General features: G+C 46.4%; 2 protein-coding genes across 2 annotated transcripts; both read left to right on the top strand.

Annotated features, from left to right (window-relative positions):
- Positions 1 to 3,387: 3,387 nt before the first annotated feature.
- F5Y00DRAFT_242520 (DNA-dependent RNA polymerase II beta subunit) lies at positions 3,388 to 8,317 on the top strand. Its single transcript, XM_048008527.1, has 4 exons — positions 3,388 to 3,500; positions 3,589 to 6,318; positions 6,376 to 7,604; positions 7,658 to 8,317. The coding sequence occupies exons 2-4, from the start codon at positions 3,934 to 3,936 to the stop codon at positions 7,818 to 7,820; spliced, it is 3,777 nt and encodes a 1,258-aa protein (XP_047862910.1). The 5' UTR covers positions 3,388 to 3,500; positions 3,589 to 3,933; the 3' UTR covers positions 7,821 to 8,317.
- A 1,138-nt stretch (positions 8,318 to 9,455) lies between these two features.
- F5Y00DRAFT_264002 (fungal pheromone mating factor STE2 GPCR-domain-containing protein) lies at positions 9,456 to 11,253 on the top strand (the record flags this gene model as incomplete). Its single annotated transcript, XM_048011587.1, has 3 exons — positions 9,456 to 10,365; positions 10,457 to 10,924; positions 11,093 to 11,253. 3 exons carry the CDS (start codon positions 9,456 to 9,458, stop codon positions 11,251 to 11,253), a joined length of 1,539 nt encoding a protein of 512 aa, XP_047862909.1.
- Positions 11,254 to 11,255: the final 2 nt, after the last annotated feature.

Below are 11,255 nucleotides of genomic sequence, written 5' to 3'. Positions count from 1 at the left end.
CCCAGGAATGTATTTCTAACCAAGTTCTATCCGAGGGTACGGCATCAATAAAGAGATTGGCTTGTAACTTAACAAACCACGATCTAGAAATATCTTTGCGGCACGTGGCTGGGTAAAACATTTCACGGTAGATCTCTATACACAAATTTCCAAACCACCGGGACCTCATTGTACTACCTCTTAATCTTATTGTACGTATGTGACTATTTAAGGGATTTTTCAATTAAACGACCGCTTTAACTGGATGGAATGTACATGCCCAGGATGTAAATATTTAGGCCACACTCCTTAAGCATTGCGGTTCGGACATAGGTAATAGATATGTAACATTTTAAAGTAGTAATTTTAAGGAATGCTAATACAGAATCGTATAATATAATAGACTGAAAATAAGAAAAATGAAAACCCTCCACGCTACGGATGCAGACCAAAGGTAACGTGGGGGAGATTACTCCTCATCGTAAGCTTCTCCGCACTCGATGGGACGGAACTTGACCAACGCCAAGCTAGTAAATGCTTGTTCTCGATTAACATCCGTTCCCCCAAAGCTACAAATGGATTTGATTAATTCCATGCACAAATCATCGCTTCTTGCTTTTTTCTTCGATGATTCCCTTACTTTAAGCTTTCCGGATATCAGTACGAACGGACCGCTTTACATGCACGCAGCCCTGACTACCTACACAGTATGTATTAATCTCTATAATCCTTTCATACGTAGAGCTAGTTAAGAAGAATGGCAAAAAAAGAATCCTAGTGACTTGGCAGTCCCACTCAGGTACAGATGGTTGCGATAGTATCATTTCGTAAGGGGAAGAAGGAATTCCACATGCAATCATCAATAATCGATGCAAGGGCTGGCTGTCGGTGTCCTTCCCTGCTCATTGGAGCGGTGTCTCATAGGAACGTGGAAAATTCGATGCTAGCTAACTACCTAACCCAGCTAATCCAGCGCAATGCTTGTTATTATTTAGCACGACCAGGGTGTTTTATGTCCTTTGCGGTAGATAAAGGTCACGAGGTTTAATATGCCTGTGTTTTCCTTTGATATGTTTACCATCGTGGCCCTTGACCCATTACACATTGTTGGTGGCGTGTCTTTGTTATCCTAGAGGATAGCCGGATCCAGTAGAACGACAATACGTGGTACCATATGCAGTTTTACGGTAACTCATTAAAGCTCAAAATTTGACCAGCATGTTGGGCCCGTATCCATACCTCGGGGATGTACTTAGACCGCCTGGTTTCTCCTAAATAGGGGTCCTACATAAATCCTACGGCTTGACCTGTGCAAGCGGCTCTCAGAAATCCTACCTTCACACGACACGTTGAATAACAATATTACCTATACATAAACCTAAAGGCCTACAGTCCTGACAGTATCATATATCTAACAGTTTGGGTGATCAAGTTTATTACCTCTCATAGTATTATGAGCTACATTTATCTTGGGCCAGGGTGGAAACAAGCCAGTGAATATGTTGGCTTCGTATGGTAGAGTATTGTTTTGTTATAAGCCAGTATGCTTATAATCTTATAACTAGCACAAGTAGTGCATTAATATTGACTCTTATCCTTATGGAGTGTTCTCGGCAATACCTGAAATTATAGAATAGTAATTCTTTAAGGGTCTAAACGCTTTTATAGCTAGAAATACAGCAGTGGCAGATGGGCTATAGATAGGCGTTTCGGCTTCCTCTATATCGGCGTGTAGCGTTCGCTACACCTATTTTACCGCCCCCACTAGTAAAGAGCCTCAGAGATGATCGTCAGGATCTAGAATCTTCTTGCATTATAGGGCTGAGGTCCAAACTCATTGGTGAATGCTGTTTTCACCTTCCAGCTATGGAACTGAATTCACATATCATTTTCTTGGCATGCGCAACCATCCGGCTATTCAACCGGCAATTATGTATGTTTATCTGCTACGTTCTTCGTTGATAGAATATTTCCTATCTCCATCTAATGATTTTATTTAAGAAGTTAAGGGCCTTTCAATTTAATAGTTGAGCAAAAGGATTCACTTACTTAAGCTAGATATACTGGCTCCCTTATATTTAAAGGTTAGCAAATTAAAGGGTCAGAGACTATATATATTCCTCAAAGGACCATGCGTAATAGACAGATACCATTATTCTCTATTTTAATACCCTGATAAGTACGCGAATAAGCTGGACAAAATGGAGGATTTGTTTTATTACCCCTTTTGTGTTCTTAAACGCAACCATACAAGTACATATAACAGCATTAAAACCTCCTAGTGCAGTGCACTATGTTATCGCTAGTTAATACATGCATCATCATAAGCTTTTATGTCTTCTTTTCTGTCTTGAAGAACGGAGTCCAAAGAAACCAGCCCCTAGGTATTGCCATACCCTTGCTTTGGGATGTAACAAAGATACTCCCTTTAAAGGTATAGTTAAAAAGTATGATTATAGCAAAATTCACATTTTAAACCTAGATAGAGTCGTTCATGTCGAGTGACTCAACCTAGGTAGTTACAGGATTGAACGTAATAAAGACCTCCCATCAACTTGAACATTTCATTCGGGACCTCAACCTATGCAATGCGTATTCTGTAGTCGCAAGTAGCATTAATCCTATCACAATACCAAGCAATACCTATGAAGCGGCATGATGATTAAAATATCTAGGTACCTACCGAGTTAAGATAGTGAATACAGATTCTTAATTACGGGATCGATTAATATCATAAGGAAAGGAAAGAGGAGTGTATTCAGGCTTTGGCTAAGAAGCCCCAATCCCTTATCGATACACCCCATTTTATTAAAGGGGTGGGACTGGTCTTGTATTGCAAACGCGTTATTAAATCTAAAAAGACTACGGGACCATATCTGTTTATATACTCGGCCGTATAGGCCCTAAGGCCTCGTTCCTTCCCTAAATGCTATCACCGTGACTCATAATAGTGACGTGGACCACCTGCCAACAAAAGGTAAAATTATATCGATAGCTGCTGCTGTAAGCTGTGTGAAGAAGGCTGCACGTCACCTAAATGACAGACCCACTAATCTTGCTCTGGCAGAAAGGCGTCAAAATAAGTGCCGATTTTAAGTCTTGGGTAAATAATATCCTTCTTTTCGTAAACTTATTTCTCAGCAACCACAATAGTAAGAAATTCCCAAAAATTGGATTAGGAAAATAAGGTCATTAAATTTCAATCCTTAAAAGAAATGAGAAATTTCTATTAAGAAATGGCGAAGTTGTATGAAATACAACTTGGAGTGTGACTTATTGCAAGAATAAAAAAAGGCACTTAGTTTGGCGCTATTCTGTCTGGGCTAGTCCACTTTCGCCACCCCGGGCGTGTTATGTAGGTGGAGTAATCCGTAGAGTAGAATGGATAGAATCTTTCTTCTGCTTGGTCAGCCTTAAAGCTTTGAGAGCATCCTCAAACAAAAAACATCATCTACCCTCTCCATCACAATATACCCCGAACTTGGCAAAACATCAAGTTTTGTCGGTGCAGACGGATTGTGGTGTGTTTCTCATACTTCTTGATGCCATTAATGCTATCCTAATATTATAGAACGTACCGCTAACCGCTAATCTATCGCGTCAAACCAGCGTCAAACCACGGTGGTCGGAAAGCAACACGCGTACTTTTTGCCTTCGCCTTTTCGTTTTCGCCCTTTCGTTTTCCCCCTCGACATCTACGAGCGCTACTTTTCGGCATCTGCTATTTTGCAAGTGCCTTCTACCTTCTTCTAGCAGGCTTCCTGGTATCTTGGACCCCGCATATCGCTATAATCAAATTTAGACATTCTTTTTTTTTTCTTCGATATCCTCACCTAATCACAAAGCTCTTTCATGATTGCGGTCCGTCACGCGTAAGGCCGTTCCTACCAACCGGACGTCGCATCCAGCCTCGATTGCAATACCGATAGATCCAAATAGAGCTAGGCTTGCATCATGGCGGACTACGAGGAAGGCTACGAGTACGAGGAGGAGTATAGTGATGATAACACTATTACTCCAGAAGACTGCTGGACTGTTATCGGCTCCTACTTCAAGAGGAAGGGCTTAGTTTCCCAACAGATCGACTCTTTCAATGATTTCCAAGAAACAACCATTCAAGAATTGATCGAGGAATACTCACAGATCAGCGTCGATGAACCCAGTCCCAACTCCAATGATGCCCGAACCGTCGCACTCCGTCGATATGACCTCAAACTTGGGCATGTGACCATTGCTCGTCCCGTCGCTATGGAAAGCGACAACACTTCGGGTCCTCTCCTTCCTTATGAATGTCGCGATCGAAATATGACGTATGCAGCACCGATCTATGTGAAAGTAGATAGTAAAGTAACCGTCTGTATCGAACAAGACATTCCCCTCCACGAGATGGACGAGGAGCAGCAGGCCGAGGCGCACAGTACTGGGAAGCACCCGACTCGCTTGATTTGGGAGGAAGACACCAACGTGTTAGACTCGGAGGGTGGCCAGAGCAAGACTAGTGATCAAGTTTTTATTGGCAAGCTCCCGATTATGGTGAAGTCCAAGGCATGCCATTTGAGCGGCGAGACTGAAGATGATCTATTTTTGTTGAACGAGTGCCCCTACGACCAAGGTGGCTATTTCATTATCAACGGAAGCGAGAAGGTTCTCATCGCCCAGGAACGTTCCGCTGCGAATATTGTTCAGGTTTTCAAGAAGGCTCAGCCAAGTCCGTTTTCTTACACGGCCGAGATTCGAAGTGCTCTCGAGAAGGGCTCGCGGCTCATTTCGTCTCTTATGCTAAAACTATATACCAAGGGTGACGCCTCTAGAGGAGGATATGGCGAGACCATCCACACCACTCTCCCATTCGTCAGGGCTGACCTACCGATCGCCATTGTCTTTAGGGCTCTAGGTGTTGTTAGTGACGAAGAGATTTTAAACCATATTTGCTACGACCGCAATGACAGCCAGATGCTTGAGAAGCTACGCCCTTGCATCGAAGAAGCATTTTGTATTCAAGACCGCGAAGTGGCATTAGACTACATTGGAAAGCGTGGAAGGCAGTCTCACAATGTAGCACGCGATCGTCGTGTTAGAGCTGCGAAGGATATCTTGCAGAAAGAGATGCTTCCGCATATCTCCCAAACCGAAGGTTGCGAAACGAGAAAGGCCTTTTTCCTGGGCTATATGGTTCACAAGCTCCTTCAATGCGCTCTCGGTCGACGTGACACCGACGATCGCGATCACTTCGGTAAGAAGCGTCTTGACCTTGCAGGCCCCCTCCTTGCGAAGCTATTCCGGAATATTGTTCGTCGGTTAGTCCAGGAGATCACAAATCACCTCAAACGCTGTATCGATTCGGGCAGGCGTTTCCAGATTGAGCTCGCCGCCAAGCCTGCCATTGTAACTAATGGGCTGAAGTACTCTCTCGCCACAGGCAACTGGGGTGATCAGAAGAAGGCGATGAGCTCGACAGCTGGTGTATCGCAGGTTCTGAACCGATACACGTTCGCCTCGACTCTTTCTCATTTAAGGCGTACGAACACGCCTATTGGAAGAGACGGGAAACTCGCGAAGCCTCGACAACTTCACAATACCCATTGGGGTCTGGTCTGTCCGGCCGAAACGCCCGAGGGCCAAGCTTGCGGGCTGGTAAAAAATCTGTCGCTTATGTGCTCTATCAGCGTGGGTACGTCAACAGATCCTATCGTAGACTATATGATTACTAGGAATATGGAAGTCTTGGAGGAATATGAACCGATGAGATACCCTAATGCCACCAAGATCTTCCTTAACGGATCTTGGATCGGTGTGCACCAGGATCCCAAGTCTCTAGTTAGAGACGTCCAGCAGCTTCGTCGGGCCAACCAGATCCCCTCTGAAGTATCGCTGGTTCGCGATATCCGTGATCGCGAATTCAAGATCTTCTCGGATGCTGGTCGTGTCATGCGGCCCTTATTTGTTGTGCAGCAAGAGGATAATCCCGAGGCTGGTACTACGAAGGGCTCGCTAGCTCTCACTAAAGAGATGATCCAGAGGCTAGAAGCAGATGTCGAACTAGACCCTGAAAGCGAGGAGTACTTTGGCTGGCAAGGTCTAGTCAACGAGGGTGTTATCGAGTACCTCGATGCCGAGGAAGAAGAAACGGCCATGATTTGCATGACCCCCGAAGATTTAGAAACCTACCGGATGAGCAAGCTCGGATACGATGTGTCTCAGGATAATGGAGATGAGATTAATAAGCGGCTCAAGACTAAGGTCAATCCTACGACGCACATGTATACGCATTGTGAGATCCATCCCAGTATGCTCCTGGGTATCTGCGCGAGTATTATTCCCTTCCCGGACCACAATCAGGTACGTGATGCGCTTATCTTCTGACCCCTTCGTTATATCGCTAACCTTTCCGCGTAGTCTCCCAGAAACACGTACCAGTCGGCTATGGGTAAACAAGCCATGGGATTTTATCTTACCAACTACAACCGCCGTATGGACACTATGGCGAACATTCTCTACTACCCCCAGAAGCCGTTAGGTACGACTCGTTCTATGGAGTTCTTAAAGTTCCGAGAACTTCCGGCTGGTCAAAATGCCATTGTGGCTATTGCCTGTTACTCGGGATACAACCAGGAAGACTCTGTAATCATGAACCAGAGCAGCATAGACCGAGGTCTCTTCCGAAGTCTCTTCTTCCGATCGTACAGCGACTGCGAGAAGCGGGTGGGTATCAACACAGTGGAGACGTTTGAAAAACCATTCCGGGCGGACACGCTACGTCTCAAACAAGGCACATACGACAAGCTGGATGATGACGGTATTGTCGCTCCCGGTGTCCGTGTCTTGGGAGAAGACATCATCATCGGGAAGACGTCACCGATCAATCCCGACAACGAGGAGATGGGCCAGCGCACCAAAGTGCATGTCAAGCGTGACGCATCTACGCCTCTTCGTAGCACCGAGACCGGTATTATTGATTCCGTGATTCTCACCACGAACCCCGACGGTTTACGCTACGTTAAAGTACGAGTTCGAACCACCAAGATTCCTCAAATCGGAGACAAGTTCGCTTCTCGTCACGGACAGAAAGGAACCATCGGTGTCACGTTCCGACAGGAAGACATGCCTTTTACCCGCGAAGGCATCGTCCCCGATATCATCATTAACCCACACGCTATTCCCTCGCGAATGACTATTGCTCACTTGATCGAGTGTCTGCTTAGTAAAGTCTCCACCCTTAAGGGAATGGAGGGAGACGCTACGCCTTTCACCGATGTCACTGTTGACTCAGTGTCGAACCTCCTGCGTGATCACGGATACCAATCTCGCGGCTTTGAGATTATGTATCACGGTCACACGGGGCGCAAGCTGCGAGCCCAAGTCTTCTTCGGCCCGACGTACTACCAGCGTCTTAGGCACATGGTAGACGACAAGATCCACGCGCGTGCGCGTGGCCCCGTGCAGATAATGACCCGACAACCCGTCGAAGGTCGTGCCAGGGATGGAGGTCTTCGATTCGGAGAAATGGAACGTGACTGTATGATAGCTCACGGTGCCGCCTCTTTCCTCAAGGAGCGTCTGTTCGAGGTTTCAGATGCCTTCAGAGTCCACGTCTGCGAGATTTGTGGTCTGATGACTCCTATTGCGTAAGTCCCTATTCTAGATTTCACCTCGTCAAATGCTAACATGGATTTCACAGTATATTAAGCAAGGGTTCATTTGAGTGCCGCCCATGCAAGAACAAGACCAAGATTGCACAGGTCCACATCCCGTATGCCGCCAAGCTTCTCTTCCAAGAGCTTCAGGCTATGAATATTGGAACCCGCCTGTTCACCGACCGCTCTGGCGCTAGCATCCGCTAAGAATGGCCATTGGCTTTACGAAGTCAGCAAGAGCTAGCAAAAGGGAGAGGGAGAGGGGAGGGTCCCGGTAAGATGGCGGATGACATAGGGTCAATTTTCCTCACCGGATATAAAATGCATAGGGCCGGCGTTGTCTTTTTTCCTCCATGTATTCGGCCGAAATTCATAAGTGAAGACGGCAGTTCTAGGTTTGCACGCGGGCGTCAAGGGTTGCGGGATCAATGCTTTTACGATCAGATGCCCGAAACTATTAATCTATGCAGCTTAGGAGGGGTTTGTAGAAAATGTATTCGTACCGCTATGAATTCGAGAATGAGTTATTTAACATGATGACAAGATTGAGTTAATGCTCCTCCTGTGCTGCGAACCCTTAGACTAATGCGTGAGGATATTACTAGAGCTTGGCGTTATTCATGTCTCCGCGAGATTATTTATTCACAATAGCAGCGATAACATACTGATTTCTAAGTTAAATACATTTGATTTCTATTAATGCGTTCCCTCGGACTTGGACGTCTAGCGAGATGAGACTTGTGAATAAATTATGTATAATGTAGAAACACATGTCTATTCTTAAACTACATAGAACTTGACCAAGCCCTCATTTATCTCTTCTGCGTATAAGTAAACCGTACGAGCGGTAAGGAGGATAATCAAGACGATGCCCTCTCCATATATGAAGTCGATCCTGTCCTAATCGAAAGTAAACTAGATTAGTTATATGGTACATATTATTCCTTATTCTATATAAAATACATCAATAACGTAAATATCCTTACTAAATATGAGACATAATAGGTAATTAGTTGACTCAGTTGAAATATCCCTTACCCATAGACATAAACCCAGCCAGTCAGCCATAATCCCGGCAATCTAGACGACAGAAGCCAGTGGCTCATAAACTACCTAAGGTAATCAACGACAGCACCCAAAATGGCTAAATTCCTAAGACCCCTTCCCTGCATGACATACCAACTAACTAACGTCCGTAGGGGCATGAGGCTGAGATGAGAAAGAATGCCATTATGTATAGTATACCCATCCTGTCAAGCTACGGCGGACAAGCCCGTTGGCCCTCCCATCCCATTGCCCCCCCTTTCCCCTTCGATCGGACGAATGAGGACCTCACACCTAAGACAGGCGATCGGGTATTTTCCCTCTATGACTCTAGTCTTAGGATAAGACACGGTCTAGATATCTAGGCATATACGCGGGCGTCCAGTCGGAAGGTCTAGAGGCGTTGCCGTGTAATTCAGGGCTGACATCCATATTTGCTTTTTCTTTCCTTTTTTTCTTTTTCTTTTTTTTACGCCCTGACCTACCGAGAATAGGAGGCGTATGTACGTATGTCTCTCTGTGTCTATCTAATATTCTATCTAATATCGACGGGAGAGCCGCACCCAAGTTACCTTCCTTTCTTCCAACGTATTTGCTTATAATAATCATTCTCGAATAGAGGATAAAGTACAGTACAGAGCGTATATCGTGGTCAGTCAGTCAGTCAGTAGTAACGCGACTCGTGAACCCGCGCCTAAGAGTAAATGAAAATGGAGTAGAACGGCGCCAACTATACTATAAGAGCTTCAACTCCATAGTTTCTCATCATCGCTCCCGCAAGTGTCCAACTGTGTTGTGATGGACGCTCTCCTTGACCCTCGGAACCAGACATTCTTCATCGTCGGTAGTTCCAATATCAACGCCAGCGACCCGTCCCCTCTAATCCCTATTTCTCTACCTGTCATCAACGCACAGCGCGTCCGTCTCGCCAGCACGTCTATCAACTATGGCGTACAACTCGGCCTCTGCCTTTTATCCCTGCTAACGTCGCTCCTACTTCTTCCTACCGCCAAAATCCGGCGTCCCGTGCACTTGTCGCAGGTCCTATGCCTCGTCGTCTCAGTCACCCGGCTCATCCTGCTCGTGCTGTACTTCCCCGGCCCGCTGACCGAGTACTACGTGGCCTGGACCCGTGACGCCTCCGTTTTACCGCCTGAAGCGTATAATATAACGACGGCTTCTAGTGCATTAAGCGTGCTGCAACTCGCTCTAGTCGAATCGTCTCTCATGCTCCAAAGCCGCGTCTTAGTCCGGACCTGGGGCGTATACTCGGCGTCCCCATTTCTCCGTTCTTCCATCACCATCACCAGCTCTTCATCTAGCTCCGCCACGGCCGGCCGAATCGGAAAAGGCTGGTGGCGTCCTCCAGTCCTATTCCTGGCCGTGACCCTGGCCGCAGCCGCCGTCGCGCTCAGAGCTGTCTGGGTAGCGCACTACACGCAAGCTGTCAAGGGGCACACACTCCCCGTGCCTCTCGACGACGTGGGCAAGGCCTCTGCGGTGATCAGCGCGATGTCGGTATTTTATTTCTGCGGCATCTTCTTCACGCATCTGGCACTGCACCTCGCAGCCACGAGGCGTGTGCTCCGGGGTAAGGGACGCAAATTATCGATTGCCTTGTCTTTGAAAGGGGGTGGGAGCAGTGGGAGGGGACTAAGCTCGCTTGAGATTTTGGCTGTCGGAAATGGTATTCTTATGCTGGCGCCTTGTAAGTCGCGGAATTCTTATTTTACTTCTAGAAGAGTGAAGTCACAGCGTAACGAAGCGAAGAAACCAAACTAATATATAATAATAACTAGGTCTCTTCGCCGGGCTCGATATAGCAGCCGGACCAGGAAATACCCGCGTCCTGCCCTTCGACGCCGGATCCTGGGTAACAACACTCGTAGCCGCCGGCCTACCACTCATCAGCATCGCCGCCTTCTACCGGGGCTCCGATTCAGCCGGCTCAAGTTTCCGACGGTCAAACCGAGGGAGCAGAAGGAACTTGAATAGGAGAAAAAGCCACCGCACATCTTCCCCTTTTTTCGCCCCCGGCAACGGTATGCCCTCGTTTGCTCTGCCCTCCTCTCTTTTTAGCTACCAATCCCGCACTCTTTCCAAAACAGACGAGGACTCGGAAATTGTGGACAGCAGTATCCATCGGAGTCCGAGGATTCCTGTAGGCGGCGGGAACTTTGATAATTTGGAAGCAGAGAATAGAAGAACAGGACCCGTGAATCATGAAGAGATACAAGAAGAAAGTGCAAGTAGAGAGGAACTCCGAGGTAAGATGGGGAGCGTAGGTGGTTAGAAGAATAATCTTGAATCTATATGTATAAATGTATAACATCAAAGATAAATTTACAGATCTGGAGCAATAGGAATGTCATAACCTCGGCTTTTTTCTTATGAATATTATTTCAGTTTAGCTACATCCTAATATTCCATGTCAGTAGCCCAACTCCTATGCGTCGCCGTCAGCCAGGAGAACTCATACGAATCTACGAATTTAGAGATCAAAACTTCCGAGATTCAGACTCGTGTCACAATATCAGCACGAGGAACAGACGGTATTATTTGTCTTCACGATTCCTTAAAATTTTGGGTTACCTGATG

The sequence above is a fragment of the Daldinia vernicosa genome (assembly GCF_022497035.1).
Source record: "Daldinia vernicosa strain CBS 139.73 unplaced genomic scaffold F5Y00scaffold_38, whole genome shotgun sequence".
In the NCBI taxonomy this organism is placed as follows: Eukaryota; Fungi; Ascomycota; class Sordariomycetes; order Xylariales; family Hypoxylaceae; genus Daldinia; species Daldinia vernicosa.
The sequence above is the reverse complement of the archived record's forward strand: the minus strand, read 5'-3'. Positions and strand labels throughout refer to the sequence as shown.